The sequence below is a fragment of the Muscardinus avellanarius genome (assembly GCF_963383645.1).
Source record: "Muscardinus avellanarius genome assembly, chromosome: 12".
Classification (NCBI taxonomy): domain Eukaryota; kingdom Metazoa; phylum Chordata; class Mammalia; order Rodentia; family Gliridae; genus Muscardinus; species Muscardinus avellanarius.
In genome coordinates, this window is record NC_137798.1 from 59,775,083 (window position 1) to 59,800,125 (window position 25,043).

At 46.7% G+C, this 25,043-nt stretch overlaps 1 protein-coding gene across 2 annotated transcripts in view; it reads left to right on the forward strand.

The window, feature by feature from the left end:
* Positions 1–2,238: 2,238 nt before the first annotated feature.
* SAMD4A (sterile alpha motif domain containing 4A) overlaps positions 2,239–25,043 on the forward strand; it is a gene marked incomplete at both ends in the record, with an annotated part of 249,891 nt that continues 227,086 nt past the window's right edge. For both annotated transcript variants that reach the window (XM_080708237.1, XM_080708238.1), the window contains one exon: positions 2,239–2,434. In XM_080708237.1, the coding sequence (XP_080564363.1) occupies positions 2,239–2,434 (196 nt within the window). The remainder of the gene's footprint in view (positions 2,435–25,043) is intronic.

A 25,043-nucleotide genomic window follows, 5' to 3' on the forward strand; every position in this document is an offset into this window, starting at 1 on the left:
CCCGGACCGTCCAGGGTGCGCGCTGCCCTGCCCTGGTCCCGCTCCCCGCCCTGGCGTCAGCGACCCCCGGAACCCATCCCGACCCCTAGCGGCGGTGCCGCGGGGTCACCCGATCTGGAGAACCGCGTCCCCAAGGACGAGCGGCGGTGGCAGCCCCGCCCCGCCCGTCCGCACGGGGGCGGCCGGAGGCCGAGCAGGGTCCTCTGGAGCGCGCAGGCGGCGGCCGCGAGGAATGCGCCCGACCCCTCCCCTTCCCCAAACTTCCCGGCTCCGTCCCGCGGCTCCTCCAACCCGACCCCGCGGTGCCAGCGGCCCCGCCCCGCGCGCCCTCCTCCCCGTCCCCACTGAGGAATCCGCCCCCCCCCGCCGGGCCGGGATCCTCCCCGCCCCCCGCGAGCGCCGCCGCCGCCCGGGTTCCTCTCCCCCCGCTCGGGCGCTCCCTGCCAAGCCCATGATGTAATGGTGTATGTTAATCAGTAGCATGTGGGGAGCTCGGCTCGGGCGGCTCAGTCCTCCGCGAGCCGACTCGGGAGGCGGCCGCCGCGCCCGGTCCCGCCGCGCAGCCCCCTCCCCGACGGCATGGCCCGCGGCCCGCGCCCCGGGCGCCCCCAGCCCCGCTGAGAGCCGCCGCGGGCCCGGACCCGCGCGCAGGGCCCCGAGCCGCGGGATGCGCCGCGCCGAGGTGAGCGTCCCGCGCCCGCCCGCGGGGCCCGCGCCACGGGGGGGGGGTCCCGGCACCGAGAAGTTCTGGGAGCCGAGGCGGGACGCCGGGCGCGCCGCCCCGCGAGCGCCGAGCCCCGGGGGCGGCACTCGGCAGCCCCAGAGCCCAACTTTCTCCTCCGCGATCGCGGGGGGCGTGTGCCGACGGCGGCGATCCGCGCTCCCCGCGGGGCCGCGCGCGGCGGGGCGAAGCCGTGGGTCCCCGCGGTCGCGGGTCCGGCCAGCCGCTCCGGCCTGGGCAGCGCGGGGGGCGAGGCGCCGGCCCGACCCACCCCCGGAGGCGGCGGCGGCGGCGGCAGGGGCAGGGCGCCCAAAGCACACGCGCGCACACCCGCGCGCACACGCACGCACACTTCTGATCGCTCCGGGCGGAGCAGGCCCTGGGAGACCTCCCGGGTGGGCTGAGCGGCGCGGCGCCGGGGAGCCCGGGCTCTGCGCGGTGCTGCCGCCCGCTGGGCGCGGAGCTCTGGGTGGGGAGAGTTTATTTTTGTCTCGAGCTGCTGCCGCGGCTGCTCACGGCCTAAATCCAGAGGGGCGCCTGGCGGTGGAGATGCTGGCTGTTGCTGTAGATGGAGCTGCAGCCGCTCGGCTGCTTCTCCGGGAGGAGGAGAAGGAGGAGGGAGGAGGAGGAGGAGGAGGAGGAGGAGGAGGAGGAGGAGGAGGAGGAGGAGGAGGAGGAGGAGGAGGAGGAGGAGGAGGAAGGAACCCGGGCTCTGGTCGCCTCCGCCTCTGCTTGGCGTTAGCCCCCGCCCCCACCCCCGCGCCCCTCGGAGCCGCAGTGCAAGTTTGTGCGCGGGGAAGATCTGTTGCTGCTGCCGGCGTCCGCAGGCGCGGCTCCCCAGGCCACCCGGGCGGGGCGTGCGCCGAGCGCCCGCGTCCTCCGCCGCAGCAACAGGAAGCCGCGGGGTCTCCTCCTGCACCTGGGCAGGAGGCTCCCGGCCCCGGTCGGCGCGGGAACAGCCCACCCCCCGCCTCGGCGCGGAGGGGGCGGCTGGCAGTGGGGCGCAGCCTGGGCCGGGCGCCCCCGGCCCTCCCCGCACCCCCGATGCCCTCGCCCCCCGTGCGCTCCCCCGCAGGCGGAGGTCTCACTGCGGCTCCCCCTCTCGTTCCAGTGGTGATCGGCGCTCGGGAATGCGGGAGTGAAGGGTCCGAGCGGCCGCCCCGCGCGGAGGAGACCCCGGGACGCCGGAAATCACCATCCCGAAGCGGCGAGAAGGGGAAAAGGAATTCTTCATTCAGTTGTGTGCCTTGCGAGATTTTATTTTTAATCGCTAATTTTTTTAAACATTTCCGCGCTACTGTCTGTCACCATCTCCGGGGAAAGCAGCCAGGACCACCGGGACGTAACTGAAGCCAGACGAGGGAGGCAGGCGCCGAGGCTGTACCTGCAGCGTCCGGGCGCCCGAGCCACCTTGGAACCGGAACGCGTCGCCGGCGGCCGCGGGGCTGCGGCTCCGCCAAACTTTGGGGCGGGCGGGGGTGCCGAGGGGCTCTGCAGACCGAGGGCGGACCCTAACCATGATGTTTCGCGACCAGGTCGGGGTGCTGGCGGGCTGGTTTAAGGGCTGGAACGAGTGCGAGCAGACTGTTGCGCTGCTGTCGTTGCTGAAGCGCGTGAGCCAGACCCAGGCCCGCTTCCTCCAGCTCTGCCTGGAGCATTCGCTGGCCGACTGCGCCGAGCTGCACGTCCTGGAAGGGGAGGCCAACAGCCCGGGTAAGTGCGCGGTCGCCGCTGCCCCCCCTCCCCGCCCCCGGCCTCTCCGCTGGGGCCTGAGCCCCGCCCCCGGCCGCTGCTCAGCGGGGAGCCGGTCGGCGCGGTGACTTCCACCCCCAACACACCCCGGGTCCCCGCCGCCCACTTACCTCCGCTGGCCGCTTTGGGATTTTGCCCACTGCGAACTCTTCAGTCCGTTCGGTGTGGTAGCTACCCTAGCATGAATGATTGATTTTTTTTTTTTCCCCTCATGCAGTTTCCTGCGAAATAAGTAAGTCAGGTCACGTAGAGTCTGGATTTTCTGGGCTCCCCCCCCCCACCTATTTCTTTTGGGCAACGTGGCTCTCTCGATTTCAGCAACACACGAAGAAGCCCGGTACTGCCCTTCAGCAGCCAAGCTCGGATCAGGCTGTAGGAAGAACGCCCAAAATTGCAATTTTATGATTCACTCCCCCCATGTTATGGTTTTAGAGATTCGTCTTCAGAACACTGTGTAGGTGATGCTACAGACCGCTACAATGACATTCGCAGTACGAACACGATGTGGCTGCATTTACTGGTCATGACGTTCTCCATAGATAGGGATCTTGAGGAAAAAGGAGGGGTACGTTGGGTTCTTTAATGCTTTTTGTTAGGAAACTTTACTGAATAGAATAGAATTGGTCCATCATTAGCCTCCTAGTATGTACAGACGCCTCAACTAGTATAGAAATTGAACATACTCAAAAGGTCCAGCAGTTTGACATTTCTAGCATGAGTGGTGACATGAATTATATCCCAGGCCGTCTGCGGAGGCTGGGTTTGGGGAAATGTCTGGCAGTTGTGATTTTGGATAGGGGAAATTCTTTGGTTCATGCTGCTGCAGGAGGGTGAACAGAGCCCCCAGTGTTTATGCAGAGAAAAGAATGCAGGGTCCTCTTCCAGCTGTTCCATGTTAGAGCTTGGGGCCTGCAAGAATAGGCAGAGGTCTGGGCTGCCATTTGGTGACAAGGTCCAGTCCCGGGCAGGAGGCCTTGGAGACACCACAGCCAGTGTGCCTTCAGAGTAGCAAGAGGAGAGCCCGACTCTTCCTCATTCCTCCTCCCTGGCATGCTGCTCAGGATGCTGAGAACACTAGAATGGGATGTTTCCATATATAGAATCACAGGGTGGAAATGACCCATGGAGATCCTCACAGGCCTTTTCCTGACTGCACCCAAAGGATCCCGCACTGCCAAGTATGAAGGGTCACTCCAAGGGGGATTCCCTTCAGCTCCAGCCCAATAGCCACACGGTTACACAAAAAAGGGTGGCGGTGGAGGACCCCCTTAGGCTGATGCTCTGGTTTATTTTTATTGTTTTTGGTGGTACTGGGAGTGGAACCCAGAGGCTTTCTACCTCCAGGCTGTACTCCCAGACCTATTTTATATTTTATTTGGAAACAAGGTTTCACTAAGTTACTGAGAGCCTCAGTAAGTAGCTGAGGCTGGCTTCGAACCTGTGCCATCCTCCTGTTTCAGTCTCCCAAGCGCAGGGATTACAAGCGTGGGCCACCACACCTGGAGAGGCTCTGGTTTATAGATAGCTGAAGGGCCAGCCTCCTTCATGGGCTGTAGAAGTTCCACTCGTTGCTTCAATCTGTATTGTCAAGGGGAAGCCCAGTTCACCTGCTTGCTTTTGTTTTTTCAGGTTTGACAAACAAGGTTACATAAACTTTTTCATTTGTGTAGAATGCAAAGAATTTAAGTACAGTCATTTGTGTTGAATGCTTGACTTCAGCGCTTGTAGGGACTGTTTAAACTAATGCTCATTCATTTTTACGTGATGTTGGAGCAACATTTTTTCCCTTTGAGTAATGGAGAGGATTTTTTCCCAATATAGCAGCCATCAAGTTAAAGCAATTCGATATAATGGTATTAAAAACAAGTAACTTAGTTTTTGTTTGTTAAATTTTAAGCTTTTTAGACTAATTTAACTTCTGTGAGTTTTTAAAAATCATTTGGTAACTTTTCCTCCTCAATTTTTTTTTTTTTTTTTGTGCTACTGAGGGTGGAACCCAGGGGCTTTTCTACCTCTGGGCTATATACTCCAAGACCTCTTTTATACTTTATTTGGAAACAGGGTCTCACTAAGTTGCTGAGAGCCTCACTGAGTAGCTGAGGCTGGCTTCGAGAATCTGTATTGGAATTACAAGTATGTGCCACCACGCCTAGCTCAAATATTTTTTTTTTTTACCATACTTATTTGTATAAGAACAAAACCTACCTGTTTGTGTTGCTAAATGATACAGATGGACAAAATATAACACCATAATGAAAGGGACTATTTACAAGTTTCTAGATTAAACTTGCAGCCTAAACATCTGGCCTGAATGGAAACCTTTGTACTTGCTATGTTGTGAGGCCAGGGTGGGAATTCGTTAGGGAGAAGGTCATTTGATGTTTGGCTTACTTTTGGAGGATGGGGATGACAGAACATCAAGCTTTGCCACAGCATACTTGTGTCTCTCTACCTATCTAGAACTTGACCAAGAACCAAGAAGGAGGCAAAAATGTCCACTTAGCAACCAGAATGGATGGCATAAAAAAAGAATGCTTCAGCCGGGCGTGGTGGCGCATGCTTGTAATCCCAATGCCTGGGAGGCAGAGACAGGAGGATGGCGCAGGTTCGAAGCCAGCCGCGCTGGCTTAAGAGACCCTGTTTCAAAAAAATATATATATTAATAGGTCTGGGAGTGTAGCCTGGAGGTAGAAGGGCTTCCAGGAACCCCAGTACCACACACACACACACACACACACACACACACACACACACACACACACAAAAGAATGCTTCAGACCCATTCTCAGAACATGCTTACTCTTATTCTAGACACAACCTTAACATTAAAAAAAAAAAAAAAAACAAAACCCACCATACTGTATTAGGAATGGTACATTTAAAATGGGGTGAGGGGCTGCTGTTACCTCAATGAAAACAAACCCTTGATAAACTGACCACGAGGAAAGAGACAAAAAACTGTAATTTTAGAAGCAAGAATTGGAGCAAAAGCTGTGAAGCCTTGAAACTATTAAGACAGGAACCCTCAACAGGTCCTGTAGGTGCCCCTTTGTGATAACATAAGCCAGTAATTGCCATTTACCAGTAATAACATCAAAGTACCAAAGGGATACATTTATAAAAAAATATACTCTTTAAGAAGATAATAAGGAAATGTTCAATATACTTGGGAAATATTTACACCCAAGATAATTAAACCCCAAAGCTGTTTTGGTGTGTAAACTTCTTACCAATTCAGAAAACTAGGCTGTACAGAATGACTCATTCATTGAATGGCTGAGATTTCCTGTACCAAACCATCCTATACCATTTATTTTGTAACTATTAATTAAAACACATACATTTATTTCTTCTAGTGTTTAGAGTTTTTAAAACGTGGTAAATGGGAACCAAATTTATATCTGGGGCTTGATTTTAGTATAATAAATAAAAATAATTAGAGATTAAATCAACTTGGCTCTGTTTTCTGTCCGGCTGACTTTAAATAGAAAGATAGCCTGCACACTAAACATGGATTATTTGAGACCTGTGGAATGGGCTTTAATATTTGCCCTTCATTCTCTTAAGTGTATAAAGAATCTGGTGATTCACTGATTTATGTTTGGCCTCAGGTTCATGGTCATCTCAGATTCAAAGAAAATAAGTATCTCTGTCTCTGCTGTAAAACTGTCGTGTTCCTCAAAGGCCCAAGTGTTAAGGGCTTGGTCCCAGCTTGGCACCACTGAGACACGATGGAACCTATAAGGGAAGGGGCCTGTCTTCAGCTCACTGGCAGCCTACCCTTGAAGGGGATTATGGAACCCCACCCTTTCTTCTCTTTGGCTCCCAGGCCATGAGTTGAATAGTTTTGCTCTATGAGTAGGTGGTGCTATCACAGGCCTAACGCAACAGGGCTGGCCAATCGTGGACAGAAATCTCTGAAACTGTGAGCTGAAATAAACCTTTCCGCATAGTAAGTTGATCATCTTAAGTGTTTGTTATAGTGATGGGAAGCTGACTAACATGGTTCCCTTGGATTTACTTGTGTGCGCATTACTTTTTTTTCACTGCACATTTGGTCAGTGGGTGTTGATCATGGTCCGCTCTCTGAGTAGAGGCGTGCTTTTAGGACCTGGTAACTTTAGATAAGAGCCCTTCAGCTACCTGCCCAGGTTAGCATTGACTGTTAGTCAGTCTCTGTAGATGACTGTTTCTGGGATTAGTAGGTCATTTGATACCTGCAAATGGCAAACAATGAAATCCCCTGACTTTACTTGCAGTTCCCAAAAGAAAAAATAGATTTTATGGCTTTCTTTACATTTGACTTGTTGTTTGGACTTCAAATACTTTTTTTTTTTTTTAGCAGAAATATAATAAATGGAGATTCACAAGTTCCACAAAGAACTTACTTCACTACCACCTTCTTTTTTTCCGCTTCCTTTCCCCTTTTTTTTTTTTTTTTTTTTTTTAATGGAACTAGGGACTGAACCCAGAGGCATTCTACCTCTGAGCGACACTCTCAGCCCCATTTTATTTTTTATTTTGAAACAAGGTCCCAGTCCCACTACGTTGCAGAGGGCTTTGCTACATTGCTGAGGCTGGCCTTAAACCTGTAACCCTCCTGACTCACTCAGCCTCTAAAGCACGGGGATTATGGGCATGTACCATCTTGCCTGGCTCACAAAGACCTTTAATGCACAAAATAGTATATAGTTTGTGGTGAAATTATGTATGTTTGTAGTAAATAAATGACAAAAGATTGTTGCTTATAATTAAATAATATGAGTTGCTTACAGTTAAATAATATAATTAAATAAATGAGCAAAAAGATGAGCTGAAATGGTGGTATTTGAGACAAAAAAATGATTATGGAAACTGAAGAGGACTTGTGGGTCTATTTACTGTCATCAGTGGGTAGAGATGCTGGTTCTTTGATTTTATGACTGTTAGTTTCCCCAGTACAGGCATGCCGTCTTCTGCCCTCACTCACTCGCATTTTCAGATCACAAAAGAAGTTTTCCTGACTGCCTGAATATGATTTTATTTGCACTTTCATTCGTTTCTCTATTCAACAAGCATTTTCCTGCTGGCTCTGTTACGCAGTGGGAATGCAGAGTTAACTTACTGGATTCCAGTGCTTGATACCTGGTAGAGAACTCTTAGTGTTAATAAGTTAACTCATATGCTGTCATAGGCTCTGTAGTATAGTATGGGAATAAAAAGCATGGAGAAAGGGATGCTGGGAGCATTGGAAACCCAGCAGCTAATTGCTACTGGGGGTGGGGGTTCACTGAGCAAATGTGTTTGGACTGAGTCTTGAAGGGTGAATAGGAGTTGGTTCAGTATGTTAAAAGGATCATGGAAAGCAGGCAAGAAGGCACTTTCCAAGCCCAGAAGATGGCATTTAAAAAACATTGTTCATGAGAGGGACCGGCAGCCTGCAGAAAGTGATGAGCTTAGAGGGGCTAGAAGAGTGCAGAGTGCTGAGCACTCAGAGGCAGAAATTGGAAACAGAAGTGAAGTGATGCCTCTGCAGGACTTTGTCAGCTAAGGAATTCAGAGCTAATCCTGCAGAGAGGATAAAGAAGCCAAGTAGATTTCGAGGCAGGGGTGTGCTGAGAAGGAAGAGGAGGAGTTAAAAGATGAAAGGGAGGCATTGGGCATGGTGGCACTTGCTGTAATCCCAGTGCCTGGGAGGTGGACACAGGAAGATGGCAGGTTCAAGGACAGCCTTGGCAATTTAGGGAGACCTTGTTTCAAAACAGTAGTCTGGAGTGGGGGTGTAGCTCAGAGGTAGAATGCCCCTGAATTCAACACCCAGTACCATGGGAAAAAAAAAAAGATGAAAGGGACGTGTGGGCGTGTGTGTATGGTGTGGGTTGTATGGTGTGTTTGATTGTGTGTGTGTGTGTGTGTGTGTGTGTGTGTGTGTATACAGAATGCGTGGTGTAGGGTAGCGTGGTGTGAGGGGAGTTTCCTGTGTGTCTGTGTATATGTGTATATTTTTAGGAAAGAGCTTATCCTGGTATATGCCTGATCTTATGAGAGGTAAAAACTGGAGAAGTGAGGCAGTTTGATTCCAACAGCTTCTGTTTTGACCCGTGTGGCATCGTTCCTGGGGCAGCTTGGTTGCAGTGAGCATCAACGTAATACTGTACAGAGTGAAAAAGTAAGATAGAAAACGAACAAGCAAACAACAGCAGGTATTGTCCAAGTGGCTGTATTCATGCCCATGGGAGGGCATGAGTGGTGGAGGACTCTTGGAGGCTAGATTTTTAAATCCATCAGACTGGGCTAGTTACTTAATTACTGGGGATGGAACCCTTCTACCTCTGGGCCACACTCCCAGACCTTGGAAACAGGGTCTCTTAAGCCAGCGAGGCTGGCTTCGAACCTGCACAATCTTCCTGTCTCCGCCTCCCAAGCATGGGGATTACAAGCGTGCGCCACCACGCCCGGCTAGTTACTTAATTTCTGAGCCTCAGAGTTCTCATCTATAATATAGTGATAAGAAAATCTTGCTATTGTCTAGAAGCCCCTTGTTAATGATCCAGCAAGGACCTATTTTTATCCTTTAAGTTTAAGCTCACCTCTCATTAATAGGGAATTCATATAAATAATACTGTCCTCAGCATCCAGAGTCTTTTCATCTGGAGGATTATGAAGAAGAGATCAGGGATGACTTGGAACCCTGAGAAGATGCCAACCTCCTGTGCGGCACCTCCTATGCCTCACTTTCATTTGTTCTTCTCCCTGTCTCATTGGGTCCTTAAACAAATGCAGCCCTGACCCAGTTTTTCCAAATAACTTGTCAACACTTTTGTTCTTCAGCTAGTGAATGTGAAAAGAAGAAATCGTTTGGTCGAATGAAATATATAGGGGTTCTCTATATGAAATGCTTTTCACTTAGGGTGTTGAAGTTTTCTGTGGGGTGGTCTGGGCTGACCAGGCAAGTTTCCCAGCAAGTAAGCTGTAGCAGGTCACACCCCTTCGTACTCTTTGTTGTGAAATATTTGGATTTGGTTGTTTAGCTTAGTTGCTCGAGGGCTTCAGCGACTGAGAACGTGTTATAAACAGGCCTCATCAAAGCGCGGAAGAGCAGACAAACTTCACAGCAGTCAAATTGGCCTGTTTATGTTTAAATAAACAAGCAAGGGCCAGCAGCGAGTTGGAAGAGCTGAGAAGTAACTGAGAGCTGCCTTGTCCATCCTGCAGATGTATGATTCTAGAGAGAATTGATAACACAGAGGGGAGAGGTGAGGTTGCTCGCCTTGACCTGGGGAGGAGTTGGGAGGTTTACACCCATCTCTGAAGTGCCTTGTATAAGCCACTCACCTAGAGAGAACGTGTGGGGCACATAGACATCTCTTTCTTTTCTCTTTCTTCCATTAATGTAATCACTATGTTGACTTTTTTTTTTTTTTTTTTTAGCCTATTCCTTCCTTTTCATCCCACCTAAACATTCCTTCTCAGGCCTGACTGAGCTTATCCAGTTCATGAAGATGAAGAAGCAGAATTTGAAGTCTCCTTTGAGCTGTTTTTTGCTCCCATGGAAGCTGCTTGGGGCAGGATTCCCCCAGAGCTAGAACATTCAGAGCAGGGGCCAAGCGTTGCTCTTTCTTGGTTAGCGGGTCAAGGCTTGGGTCTTTTCTGAAGCCTGGAGTCTCCAAGACTAGCCTGCTTTTCCGCAGGAGCATGTGACTCCTGGGGAAGCAGAAGCTGACTCTTGGGTCTTTACATATCAACATTTTATTACAGTTTAATTTATTTTTGGTACCGGGGATCCTTCTGTCTCAGCCTCCCAAGTACTGGGGTTCCAGGTGTACACCACTGTACCTGGCTTTATTGTAGTTTGTTTCTATATTTTGTTTTGTTTTGTTGTAGTAGGGGTTCAAGCCATGGTCATTCTACCTCCGAGCTGTATCCCCAGCCCTTTTATTTTTATTTTAACAGGGTCTAAGTTTCCCTTGATCTTGTTAAACTTGAAATCTTCCTGCCTCAGCTTCCTAAGTAGCTGGGAATAGCTGGATTTCTAGGTGTGGACGCCCATGCCCAGCTTTACTATAGTTTTCTGATCTTAGTTTGCTAGGGGAAAATAATCAAATGATCTCATAATTTCTTGTTGGTGGTGGTGCTGGTGGTGATGAGTTGTTTTATTTTGTTTTGTTTTGTGGTGCTGGCAGTTGAACCCAGGGTCTTTCTACTTCTGAACCACACTCCCATCCCTTTTTTTATTTTTTATTTTGAAACAGGGTCTCACTAAGTTGCAGGGGGCCTCTCTAAGTTGCTGAGACTCACCACAAACCTGCAATCCTCCCAAGTCCTGGGTCTCAGCCTCCCAAGTACTGGGGTTACAAGCATGCGCCACCACGCCCGGTTTACTGTTTTGATTGAACTTGGTGATGAGTAGCGAGCAAAACACTGTGGGACTGAGTCCTTAGCACATGCGGATTCACCGGGCACCCCAGCAGAGGCTGCGTCTCTGCCAGGGGTGAAGTAGGTGTGCTCGTTCACTCTCGAGGAGCTCACATGCAAGTTGTGGTGGTGAAACACACATCGATGGACACACAGGCCACAAACAGCTGCTGGACGCCATTGTTCTGGCGAGAGGCTCAGCCTGGAGGATGGTGGAGTGGGAGAACCAGGGGCATAGAGTAATGCAAGAAGCTGAATGAAGAATCAACAGGAATGTGGCATTTGGGGGAAAGTGCTTTAGGGCATGAAGATACTTATCTCTTTAGTATCTGGGATGTCCATTTCCTTAAGGAAACCACACAAATAGGGGGACTTCATGTATGTGCCATGCAAGGGACAGGTCTCCTGGGCCTTTAAAGAATGAGTATAAATAGTTTAGAGGAAGAAAGCAAGAAGTATTTTGCCCATTAGGTATGAATTCTTTTTTTTCTTTTTTCTTTCGGTCCTAGGGATGGAACCTAGGGGCATTCTACCTCTGAGCTACACCCCAAGCCCTTTTTATTTTTATTTTGAAACAAGGTCTCACTAGTTTCTGAGAGCTCTGCTAAGTTCCTGAGGCGGTCCTTGAACCCATGATTCTTCTTCTAAGCCTCTCAAGTACAGGCATTACAGGCATGCATCACCACGCCTGGCTGTGATTTCTTGATGAATGGAGGAAGGAGCAACCTTGGTTCACCCAAACAGTCATGGTTTCTAACGTTTAAAGGTGGGGGAACAAAACATCTGGGCACCTAATATTTTTATCCCTCTTAAGTATCCATAAAATTCTGAGACTTAGTGATACTTCTCTTGGTTCTTCCCAGTAGGATACTTTTGCAGGATACTTTGATTTGAGGAGTGTTAAGCAATAACATCTAAGATACTTAGAGGAAAAGATAAATGCACTAGACCAGTTCTTCTCAAAATGTAATGTGCATACAAATCCCTCGGGGATCTTGTTACTGAAAACTCTGATTAAGGGAGTCTGTGGTGGGGCCTGACCTGCGGTTGTAATAAGCTCACAGGTGATGCTGATGCTGTGGGCCTGTGGATCACACTTTGAGAAGAAAGAACCTAGACTATGAGAGGTGGAAGGTAATTTAGAGGTGCTTTGGTGCTGTGGCTTTTAAGTTTTACAGGATGTGGATCAGAAGATTTTTATTTGCAAATAAAAACTTATATGAAAGCTTATGGATAGTGGATGCCCCCTGTCCCCTACTCCTGACACTGGCAGTCCAGGGAGAGCAGTTTGAAAATCTGTGGCCAAGGGCAGCGATTTTCCTAGTCTCCAAGATGAGACAAGGTTGACAAGGCTATGGCTTGCAGATCTGAGATCAGAATTGGACTCTTCTTAGTCCATTGCGTGTGTGTGTGTGTGTGTGTGTGTGTGTGTGTGTGTGTGTGTGTGTGTTGCCCAGGACATTCTACCTCTGAGCTACACTCCCCAGGGTGTATTTCATTTTGAAATAGGGGCTCATAGCGGGGCGTGATTACAGCATACCTGCAACCTCAGTACTTGGGAGGCTGAGACAGGAGGATCACAGGTTCATGGCCAGCCTCAGCAATTTAGCCAGGCCCTCAGCACCTTAGTGAGACTAAGAGGGTGTAGCTCAGAGGTAGAACACCCTGGGTTAAATCTCTAATCACACACGCACACACACACACACACACACACACACATACACACACAGACTTTTTTTCTCCTACCTGTGATCTTCCTGTCTCAGTCTCCCCTGGGATCACAGGCCACTCGGCCCAGTGCCCTTTGCACTAGCTCAGCCTCTATCCAGTGTCACTAACCTGTGTGAGCCTGTGTCTTGGCACCAGGTTTGGAGCTGACCCAGATGGCTTAATGTTAAGATAAGGGTCACTTCTCTTTTGTCCCCTGGAACTTGCCACTATGAAAAAGGTCATTTTCAGTCTTTCTTTACAGTTTTATGTAGCTTTGCTTGTGAAATGAACTGAACCTTGCTCTGGTGGCAGAATGTCTTTGGAAGGCAGTAGGGGGTGGGGACGGGGACAGGACAGGATGCTTCTGGTGACCTCGGCCATGCCTCACCGGGGCTCTATGGGCGTGGCAACCCCCCATGGATAGTTTTATTCTGGAGGTATCTCGGTGACGCCAAGTGTGTGTCATAGGACGGAGTCATTGGCTTAACGATCTTTCAAGTGTTACTGGGGTAAGCTCTGAGCCAGATGTGCTTTCTGTCTTCATAGTGTGATAACTCGTTGCACTGTTGAGCATTCTATACGCTGTTTCCAACAATGATTCACTGCCTGGTTCTTGGACCTCTTACACAGCCCCAACTGAGTCTGTGTTTGAGGAAGGCAGAGCTGGGCTCTGTTGTAGCCCCTGCCCCCAGCTTTTTGGACCTTCCCCTGCTGGAATTTCCAGGCATCTTAATGATCAGTGTTCTATGGAAAATGAGGCTCCTGGAAAGGTACATATTTTTTGCTAGTGTTTGTTTTTGTTTTCACTGATTCTATGGACTGAGAGATTGAGATGGAAAGGGCGAGAATGTTCATTCCAGAGTCCGGATGGGAGAGACCTCTTCCCACATCCCCAGCGACTCCCATAGACTACAGTCACGGGAATTTCTGAAGTGGCTACATCCTGATCTGTCAGTAGAAGCTGTTTGCATATGCAGCATAAATACATATGTAACACTGACTTTCACTGGATAGTTTTCTGGCTGTGTGTGCCCGCACCCAACGTGATTTCAAGGCAGTTAAAATGCATGACTGAAATGGCAGTGCTTAAGCGCTTGTGAATTGCTGAAGAGGTAAAGGAGTAGAGGCAGCACCAACACTCTGGAGATAAACAATATCATCTCAATTTTAAAAGGAGAGAGAGAGAGAGAGAGAGAGAGAGAGAGAGAGAAAGAAAGAGAGAGATTTGCATATTGTAAGAATCAGCAAGGCTTACTCTGGTCCTGGGCAAGATCCCATGCCAGCATCTGAAATGCTATTTGCAAGCATTTGGATGAGAAAATAGCAGTCAACACGGGTCTGCTAAGAATGGCCAGTGGAGCACTAATGTTACTTCCCTTTTGACAGGGGGATAGGATGGGGATGGGGAAGGGAGACAGCACTCCCTGAGAGACTGCTGTGTTGTAGCAGGTCCCAGGAGTCCTGGTGAGCATCCCATAGCTAAGTTCAGCAGAGCCTTGATAGATCTCCAGTTCCTGATGAATCCAATTGAGAAGAGGGACAGGCCGATCTAGTTGTGTGGCTTTAGTGACTGACAGGCCTGGTTCCGGTCTCTGTCAATCTGAAGGGAGGACTCTAGTGCTGTGTCTCAGGGCGCACACCCTCACATCATTATTGTGCTGATGAAATGGGGCTTAACCAGGGGTCCCCAGTAAAGCAGAGCCCGAAGTCAAGGATGGCCATGCAGGTGGTCTATTTAGGACACTGATTCCGGCCAACAGGAGAGGAATTTAGGAAGAGAGAAATGCAAGGAGGGAGAACTAACACCGCCTGTTATAGCTGGTCACTGCTGTGGGCACTTGGGGCTTAATCTCACTGAGATTCTCAGAGGAGCCATGAAGAATGTGCCTTGGACATGGTCAAGGGACAGAGAGGTGGCATGCATCCGCCGAGTCCCCACTTCCCTTGGTCTAGAGTGGCTTAGGGTGCTAAGTCCCTGGACTTCTAGGTTTGCACATGGATGAGCGTGGAGCCATTTCTGCAGGAATCTCGTGCTGTGCAGTCAAGGATGGTCCAGGGTAGAAGGCTAGAGAGGAGTAGCGTGGCAGAGGCAGGTAGCTGTCGGGCCGTGTCTGTGAAGCTGGTGGCCACACAAGGCTGTAGCTGAGCTGAGGCGCATTAGATCTGTGTATGAATCTAGAGGGTAACTGAGGGCTCGATGGCAGAGGCACAGCCAAAGACATTGCAGCATAATGAGGTGCCATATGAAGGACTGAGGTGTGGACCCTCCATCAGCATCCTTTAAGCCCAAGTCAGATGAGGCGTGGTCCAGCAACAACACAGAGTGAAGATCTGACTTGTAGTACACTCAGAGCCATGTATGAACTATGTCACAGTGCTGCTGCCCCCAAAGCCACCAAACTCTAATATAGTAATTATTTGCAAAACAATTCTGCTCCGCTGGCCAGACTATTCCTGGCACCTGGAGTTCTGGGCACACACTTTGAAGAAATGGACAAGTCAGGATGCCCCCAGACTAGAGAAAATGGGGGTCCTTGGAAAGCCAGTGACCTAGGAAGAACATGAGATGAGAATGTTGTTGGTTGCCTGGGCTTACAGTTGACAGGTTAAATGTGCTATCTGTGCAGAGGGCAGTGGGTGGGAGCTGCAGTTCATTTAGCTCAAACTAAAGGAAAGTGTATCAGAGCTGACCAAACACTGAATATGCTAAAGAGGAGACAGTGGCTCAGGTATTGTTAAAAGTAGATGAGCCCCAAGCCGGGCGTGGTGGCGCACGCTTGTAATCCCCTTGCTTGGGAGGTGGAGACAGGAGGATGGTGCAGGTTTGAAGCCAGCCTTCCTGGCTTAAGAGACCCTGTTTCCAAATAAAAATATAAAATAGGTCTGGGAGTGTAGCCTGGAGGTAGAAGGGTTTCCAGGAACCACAGTACCCCCCCCCCCAAAGTAGATGAGCCCTTAGTGTTGTGCTAGGACAGAACGGTGCTGCAAAATAAGCCCAGCTCCTCTTTATTGAGCTCCTGCTCTGTGCCAAGCACATCCCTGAATTATTTGCATACGTTATCTCATTTATCCTTCCCTGCAACCCTAGGAGATGGGGATTCCACTCAGAAACAAGCAGCCACCTTCAGAGCCAAGCCACCGCAAGATTAGTGGCTGTTTGTTTAGAAAAGAACCTGGGATCTCTTGGGTGACTTCGAAAGGCCCATCTTATCTTAGGATTCTATAGCTTCTATAGCTTGGTGTGGTGGTGAATGCCTATAATCTCAATACTTGGGAGGCTGGGACAGGAGGATCACCTGTTCAAAGCCAGACTCGGCAACTTAGTGAGGCTTTTAGAAACTTAGCAAGATGTTTCTAAAATAAATAAGTAAATAAATAAATAAATAAATAAAATAGGGCTGGGGGTATATCTCAGAGGTAAAATGTCCCTGGGTTCAATTCCCGGTACACACATACATACAAAAATTATATAACTTCTGTGAATCAGGAATGAGTATAAGAAAATAAAACTGTTGGCAACATAGGAGAGAGAAACAATATAAGCAAATAAACAAGTGAATGAGGAAGGGTGGTCTTAAAAGTCTTCAAAACTTTTCCAGCATGTTTCTCCTGTTCTTGGCTGGATTGGACCACAGATTTGTGGCTTTTTGTTTATGAAATCCACCTGCAGAGTGAGTTGCAGGGTTTTTTTGGGGGGGGTAGTGAGGTGTGGCTAGGTCACTGTGATGAGCAGGCTGCCACGTTTAAGAGAAGCGGCAGTGATCTGAATGGGACCTGTTTGTTTGGGTCACTTAAGAGTAGTGATAAACCTAACTCCAACTAGAATGGCAATCATTCAAAACACAAACAACAACAGATGCTGGCGAGGATGTGGAGAAGTGGGAACTCTTAAAATATTGTTGGTGGGATTGCAAACTAGTGCAACCACTTTGGAAAACAGTATGGAGAATCCTCAGAAGAATGGGAACAAATTTACCATTTGATCCAGCAATACCACTTCTGGGTATCTACCCAAAAGAAAGTAAACCTAACTACAAAACTAATGCATGTGTATCTCTGTTCATAGCTGCACAATTCACCATAGCCAAACTACGGAACCAGCCAAGATGTCCATCAACAGATGAATGGATTACAAAACTGTGGGATATGTACACAATGGAATTTTATTCAGCCATTTAAAAAAAACTCAATTACATCATTTTCAGGGAAATGGATGGAACTGGAGGACATTATGCTAAGTGAGATTAGTCAGTCACAAAAAATAAGAAATCAGATGCTTTCCCTAATATGTGAGAGCTAAGGAGAAATGGATCATAGGAGGAACTGTAGATGAAAAAGGAAATCCTATAGAGGAGCAAACAAGACAACCTAAAGGAGAAGAAAGGAGGGGGGAAGAAGGAAAATCTCTAAAACACAATTTGTTAAACATATCGAAGTCAACCACTAAGCCAAGCAAGGGAAGGAGGGATGGGGAGGGAATGGGGCGGGAATTGAGTAGGGGTTAAATCGGTGATTTGTACATGTATGTCCACACAAGTTTTTTTTACCCGAATATGATTTATGAATATAATGTACCAATAAAAAAAATTTAAAAAAGAGTAGTGATAAGCACTGTGTGGGGGCATTTATTAGCAAAGCTAACTCATAAGTGCAGCCTAAGTCTCCAGATATTTTTAAAAATGTTCTCCATGTAGTTCTAAAAATGACAGTAGGATAGTCTTTGTGTGGTACATGTGGTCCTTTATCTGAAATGCTTGGGACCAGAAGTGTTTCATATTTTGGGGTTTGGGGATTTTGGAATATTTGTATAGACTTTCTGGTTGAGCAACTCTAATCCCAAAGCCCCAACTCTAAAATGTTCCAAGGCCTAAAACTTTGAGCATCTTTTCAGTGCTCAAATTTTTTTTTTTTTTTTTTTTTTTTTTTTTTTTTTTTTTTTTTTGCGGGTCTGGGGATGGAACCCAGGGGCATTTGACCTCTGAGCTACACCCCCTGCCCATTTTTTTATTCTTTATTTTGAAACAGGGTCTCACTGAGTTGCAGAGGGCCTCACTAAGTAGTTGAGGCTGTCCACGAACCACGATCCTCCGGTCTCAGCCTCCCAAATGCTGGGATTACAAGCATGTGCCACCACACCCAGCAAAAAAAAAAAAAAAAAAAAAATTCAGATTTTGAAGCATTTCAGATTTGAGGCTAAGATGCTCAAAAAGTTTTAGACTTGCTGGGTGTGGTGGTGTACACTTGTAACCCCTGCGCTTGGAAGGCGGAGACAGGAGGATCGCGCAGGTTCGAAGCCAGCTGCGCTGGCTTAAGAGACCCTGTTTCTAAAAAAAAAATAAAAAAAAAAACACCACCACCAACAAAAAACAACAGTATAAAATAGGTCTGGAGTGTAGACCAGAGGTAGAAGGGTTTCCAGGAACCCAGTACCACCACCTCCAAAAAAAAAAAAAGTTTTAGACTTTGGACCACTTTAGATTTGGAGGTTTATGGACTAGAGATGCTCAAGTTATAATAATTTTTTCTTTTCTTCTTTCTCTTCCTCCTTTTCTTCCTTTTCCTTTCCTTCTTTCCCTTCTATTTCTTTAGCACTTTATATGTGTCAAGCACTGTGCAGAGAGCTACACACAAATACTCTCCAATTATTATTATTATTATTATTAGTAGTAGTAGTAGTAGTAGTAGTAGCAGCAGCAGCAGCAGCAACAGCAGCAGCAGCAGCAGTAGTAGTAGTACTGGGGATGGAACCCAGGGACATTCTACCTCTGAGCTATACCCTCAGCTCTATTTTTTATTCTTTATTTTTCAAACAGGGTCTCACTAAATTGAAGAAGGCCTCACTAAGTACTTGAGGCTGTCAGCAAACCCAGGGTCTCTTAAGCCAGCGAGGCTGGCTTCAAACCCGTGCGATCCTCCTGTCTCTGCCTCCCAAGCGCGGGGATTACAAGCGTGCGCCACCGCACCCGGCCTCATTCTAACATTTTATATATTTAATCTTGGAATAATTATTTTATGCTTGCCAAGTGGTGTGGCACACGCTTTTAATCCCTGCGCTTGGGAGGCTGAGACAGGAGGATCGCATGGGTTCGAAGCCAGCCTCAGCTACTTAGGCTTTCAGCCACTTAGTGAGACGTTTCCAAATAAAATATAAAAAAAGGGTCTGGGAGTATAGCCCGGAGGTAGAAAGCCTCTGGGTTCCACCCCCAGTACCACCAAAAAAAAAAAAAAAAAAAGTTGGGCGTGGTGGCACATACCTGTAATCCTAATACTTGAGTGCTGAGATAAGAGGATCACAGCTTTGCAGCAAGCCTCAGCAATTTAGCAAGGCCCTCAGCAACTTAGCGAGACTCAGTTTCAAAATTTAAAGCAGAAACAAAAAAATAGGGCTGAAGGTGTAGCTCAGTAGAATGCCCCTGGGTTCAATCCCCAGAATTAAAATAAATAAATAAATAAATGGCCGGGCGTGGTGGCGTACACTTTTAATCCCCGCCCTTGGGAGGTGGAGACAGGAGGATCACACAGGTTCGAAGCCAGCTGCGCTGGCTTAAGAGACCCTGTTTCCAAATAAAAATATATTTAAAAAATAGGTCTGGGAGTGTAGCCCAGAGGTATAAGGGCTTCCAGAAACCCCAGTACCACCACTAATAATAATAATAATTATTATTATAATATAATAATATAATATATAATATAATATATAATATATAATATATAATATATATAATATAATATAATATATAATATATAATATATATAATATATACAATATATATACTATATATAATATATAATATATAATATATATAATATAATATATAATATAATAATAATAATTATTATTATTTTTAAAATGAATGAATGAATGAATTTTAATTCTGTACAGCTTGTTATGGCTTGGCATCTTTCTTCCACTGGATTTAAAGAAAATTACATAAAAGGCATTGCTTCACCACATCTCTCCCTTCACGGGATGGGCACTCTGCTGCCTCTGGTGAGTGGGCCCTGGGGAGGGCAGCAAGCCACGGAGAGGCAAGACTAAGGGATGTGTTGCCTAATAGCTCACGGCATCCTTGACTTTGACAAAGTAGAAATCAATGTGCTGGATCAGGAGCTCCTTAGGACCCGGAATTGGGCAAAGCACCAACTTGAGGGCTATAAATTAAAATGAGCTCTTCCATTGTTTGTGAGTGGTGGACAGTTCCTGAATATTAATTTAGGAAAACAGAACTCACAATTGGTCAAGAGTGAAGCCAACTTACTTCATTTTTTAGCAACGTAACATTTAGGGGGTGGAAGAGACCGTGTCTACTATAACCCCTTTTGCTGAAGATTTGAGAGGCCTGAAGCCAGCTGCAGGCCCCTGTTGGTAGGAGCAGGGCTGGTGTTACATCCAGTCACTTCCTGACCACTCATGGCCCAGGTTTTGATGTCTCACAGCTTTCTCATGGCCGACTTGGCCACCACATTGAATAAGTTTTGTACTGGGAAAGATAATCTACCTGAATTTTAAAGACTGCATCCATTACAATGGTCTTATAGTTCTTTTCAGGATTCTCCCCATTTATTTGTTTCCTTAGTCACATTAAAGCACAGATTTGTTTTTACTGGAGGACAACTAGCACTCGTATTTTGAAATTGCAGAGAGTTATAGTGTAGGAAGGTTTGGCCCGATTTTCACATGTTTAACCACAGTTCCAGTAATGTCCCCTTGCTTTAGGCAGAATCTGACTCAGCCATTCTGGAGTTACCCTAGATCTCAGCAGAGAGCTGGGAGTCATTCAGGACTGCCCACTGCCCGTGGGAGGGAATTTTGTTCATTCATTGGGCGAGCAGTTCCTTGCTTCTGGGTGTTTATTTTCATGGTGATGTGACCAACCACAAGTCTCCTGTCCACCATAACTCTTTCTGAATGTGTCCTCCAGCCTCTCAGGGCCAGCTAGTACCTTGCATGTACGTCTACAGCACTATTAGAGGGACTGATACTGTTCACTGTCTGACTACACTGTGTCTTAGTCACTTTTATCCCCTAGTTCCTAATATCATGCCTGGCATGTAGGGGATTTCATGCACTTTTGTTGAAAGAATTCATGAATGAATAGAAGGAAACTTAACTCCTAGCTCTAGTCCACAAGGGATCAGCTATCTAGGGTGTGAGAAAAATCTAAGCACCTGAAGATTCAGTAATAAACAGGACAAAATGAAAATCCTTGTACTGTTACCAAGAGCAAATAGAGGCTGTTGCTTTTCAATTCTTTGCAGAAAGCCTGGGTTGGAGTCTTGGCATCATCTTTTATAGGTGTGTTACTTCTAAAATTCATTTAAGCTCTCTGAGTCCGATTTTCTTGTTTGTAAAATGGACTTTCCACTATGGAAGTTACAAGGCTATTGCCAGCATTATTAATGTATAAAATACTTTGTAAGCCGGGCGTGGTGGCGCACGCTTGTAATCCCCGCGCTTGGGAGGCAGAGACAGGAGGATCGCGCAGGTTCGAAGCCAGCTGCGCGCTGGCTTAGGAGACCCTGTTTCCAAATAAAAATGTAAAAATAGGTCTGGGAGTATAGCCTGGAGGTAGAAGGGCTTCCAGGAACCCCAGTACCACCAAAAAAAATAAATAAATAAATAAAATACTTTGTAAGTTGTATCAAGTATTAAAAAACAGTGATCTTAGCCAGGCATGGTGGTGCACGCTTGTATTCCCCATGCTTGGGAGACTGAGACAGGAGGATCGCACGGGTTCAAAGCCAGCCTCAGCTACTTAGTGAGGCTTTCAGCAACTTGGTGAGACCCTGTTTCCAAATAAAATATAAAAAAGGTCTGGGAGTATAGCCCGGAGGTAGAAAGCCTCTGGGTTCCACCCCCAGTACCAACCAACAAACAAACAACAACAAAAAAACAGGGATCTTACTCTTAAAGGATCAACTGAAACAATGAGATAAAAGCTTCAAGAAGGTGGGTGTTTAAAAGGTCTAGGAAAATCTGGGTGTGGTGGAGCGTGCCTGTAATCCAGTACTTGGGAGACTGAGACAGGAGGACCAGAAGTTTGAGGCCAACCTCAGCAACTTAGCAAGATCCACAGCACTTATCAAGACCCTTCTTCAAAATAATAATAATAATAAAAACTAATGGAATAGGGCAGGGATGTGGTTCAGAGTTAGAACAGCCTTGGGTGTTCAATCCCCAGTAACACAGAGAAAGAGAGAGACAGACAGACAGACAGACAGACACACAGAGAGAGAGACAGAGAGAGAGGAAGAGAAGAGAGATAGATCCAGGAAAGTAATCCTGGTTTCTTTATTTCAGAACTTTTGCTTAGTTAGCAAGAGCTGAAATAAACACATGGTTCCTTGATGAACACCAACTACCCCTGGGCCTAGACCAAGGCCTGGATCTGAAGATTCACTTGGGATTATAAACTGTTTGGGCCAGGGTCCCTGTAGGCTGGCCTGCCTATAATTTGTCAAAATTAAGTTTGTGTCTACTTTTATCCTTTTAATTGATTAGATCATCAAGTACTCTCTTCAAATATGAAGGGCTCAGATGTCAGTGCTAAAGAATTTCTTTTGGGAAAAGTTACATAAAATGTGTTGTAACCACTGTATCCTTGCCCATGAATATTCCAGCGTGAGTGCACATGGAGCCATTCGACACATGCCACGGGATTCTCTGCGCACACTGATTATCTGGATTCTTTAAAAATTTGTGATAATTCGTAAAACATTTATTTTAAAAATTAAAATAAAAGAGATAATATTTTTTATAAAAGTATTTCCCAACCTAAAACCATTCAGTGTGAAATCTTATTTTGTAAACCTCAGCTTAAACAAGAAAATAATTATGCTTTGCTTGTTATTCCTTGGTATTATTTCCACTTCTACCTTTCGCAGAATATGTACTAGTTGGGAAAGGAGAAAGGTTTCCTGTTCTTTGTTGTTTTTTAACAAAACTTCCCAATTTCCACCTTTTCTTTTGGTGGCAGAATGAGCTGTGTGAGCAGTTTCCAGATGGCTGGGTGTTTGTGAATGGTCTGGCACAGTGAAAATATTGAAATTCTGAATGATAAGGTCAAACTTGTGTCTCATGTGATTCTGACACTAAGCTGAAGGTGGGTGATGTGGAACTAATTATAATGTGCATTTGTTTTGTTTACAATATTTTTTGGCAGGAATAATTTGAACAAGAATTGCTGCTGTTGTTGTTTTTTTTTTTTTTTTTTAAAGACTCTCCTACCTTCTCATGTAAGAGGGAAAGACTCTTAGGAGATGCTGGGTACTTGGTTGTATCTCTTGGAAGTTAACCTGGCTAGTGGTATTCATCAGCTGTTTGGTCCTTGAGTAGAGCTGATGTATTTGTGTGAGACAGAGGAGGGGCCCTGCTGTCCCCTGAGCTACCACCCCATCTCTGCACACCACGGCTCAGCACTTTACACACAGGCTTGAAATGACATGTTAGCTGAGTACTGATCCAGACTAAAGGGACTACAGAACTGACAGTAAGTGCATCCTGGGGTTCGGGATTGAATCCTGGTTTTGGGAAAAAACACACAGCCATAAAGCACAGTCTTGGGACAATTGATGAAATTTAAGTACTAGGGCATCATATTATGTCAGTTATATACTTCCGTGTAAGTTGGGTGTGGTGGCACACACTTGTAATCCCAGCATTAGGGAGGTCGAGACAGGAGGATTGTGGTTCGAGGCCAGCCTCTGCTACTTAGTGAGGCCCTTTGCAACTCAGTGAGATCCTGCTTTGAAATAAAGAATAAAGCCGGGCTTGGTGGCACACGCTTGTAATCCCCGCGCTTGGGAGGCAGAGACAGGAGGATCGCGCAGGTTTGAAGCCAGCCGCGCGCGCTGGCTTAGGAGACCCTGTTTCCAAATAAAAATGTAAAAATAGGTCTGGGAGTGTAGCCCAGAGGTAGAAGGGCTTCCAGGAACCCCGGTACCACCAAAAAAAAAAAAAAAAAGAAATAAAGAATAAAAAATAGGGCTGGGGGTGTAGCTTGAAGGTAGAATGCGAATGCCCCTGGGTTCCATCCCCAGAACTGCAAAAAAAAGAAAAAAAAATATATATATATAAAATTTCCTTATAATTATACCTTGGCCAGGTCAAGAAATGTTCTTCCTATTGGGGGCTGCATATTGGAGTCTAGGAGTGAAGGGATGTGGGGTCCACAGCAACTTACTCTCCAATGGTTATCCATACTTTGACAAAGACTAAGAACTGGTAATCTTGCTGAAAGGTTTAGGAGAGTAAATTATGCCATTCATTCAGCTTCTCTATAGGTTAAATTTTTAAAAAAATTAAAAGTTTGTTGTTTGTTTACCATTCTTTTACTTCATTAGAGATCCTTCTCTAGGACACTGGCCCTCCAGGGGACAGGGCTTGTGTTTGTCACTGCGGTGTGGGGTTGGCCAGAGAAATCACACCCCCACCCCTTTACCCCTCAGATAAACTTGAACTGCAGATACCCCGTGAATAATGGGCGCACTTAACCATTTACACCGAGAACATTATTCATGGTGTATTTGCAATTAGAATTTAACTGGAGGTCCTATATTTTTTTGTGAGGAATTGGCAACCATATCCCCAAGCAGCAGTCACCCTAGTCCCAGCAGAGGGAGCGGCACAGAGGAGGTGTTTCTCTGTCATGTGGCAAGAGTGACGTCTGTGCTCGGGATCTTGTCCTGTGGTCTCTAGTTAAGTAACACCCATGGCTTCTGGTCATGGAGCTGGGACTTTACCCGCAGTTGGATGTGATCTTCCCTTGTCCTTCTCTCTTTGGTTTCTCCTTCCTCTCTGAGCTGAGTCGAGCATTCTCCTTTTCCTCTGTAGTTGGTGGTGTCGGCTCGGTTACATTTTATACCGAGTTACCCACGCCCTGACACTCCTTGACAGTTTTAAGATCTTCTTCCAACACACTTGAGTAGAATGGATACTGGAATCTATTTTGACAGCTGTTGAAAATCTAGGCTGTTGTTACAGGAGGTTAAAGAGGTTATTTGTAACCCTGTTATTATTCAAGGAACCTTTTGAAAAGGTGTGCTCACTGTTCAGGCAAATAGTACTTTATAGAATTTAAATGACTTTGGTTCTCACAGTTAAATTCATCAAATGTAATGCTCTTAAGAATTACACACCCAGTTATATTTTCCATTAATTTCCCCCATAATGGAGTGGTAATATACGATGATGTCCTCAATTTACCAATACATTCTTAAAACAGAGGTGTAGAGTCTTAAGTTTAGCCAGCCTGATACCAGCTGTCCCACTGATAACCTTCCCTTTAAAAGTGACCTTTGAGTGATTTCATAAGGAATGAATATTTATAGTATTGTGTTGTCGAGCTGGTAAAAGGGTTTCTGTGCATGTAACAGGTGGCTTCAGTTGGCCCTCTCACGCTGAAATTTGATTCAGATGAAGTGCTGCCTTATTTTACCATTGGAATTGTGATTATGTGCTAGACCA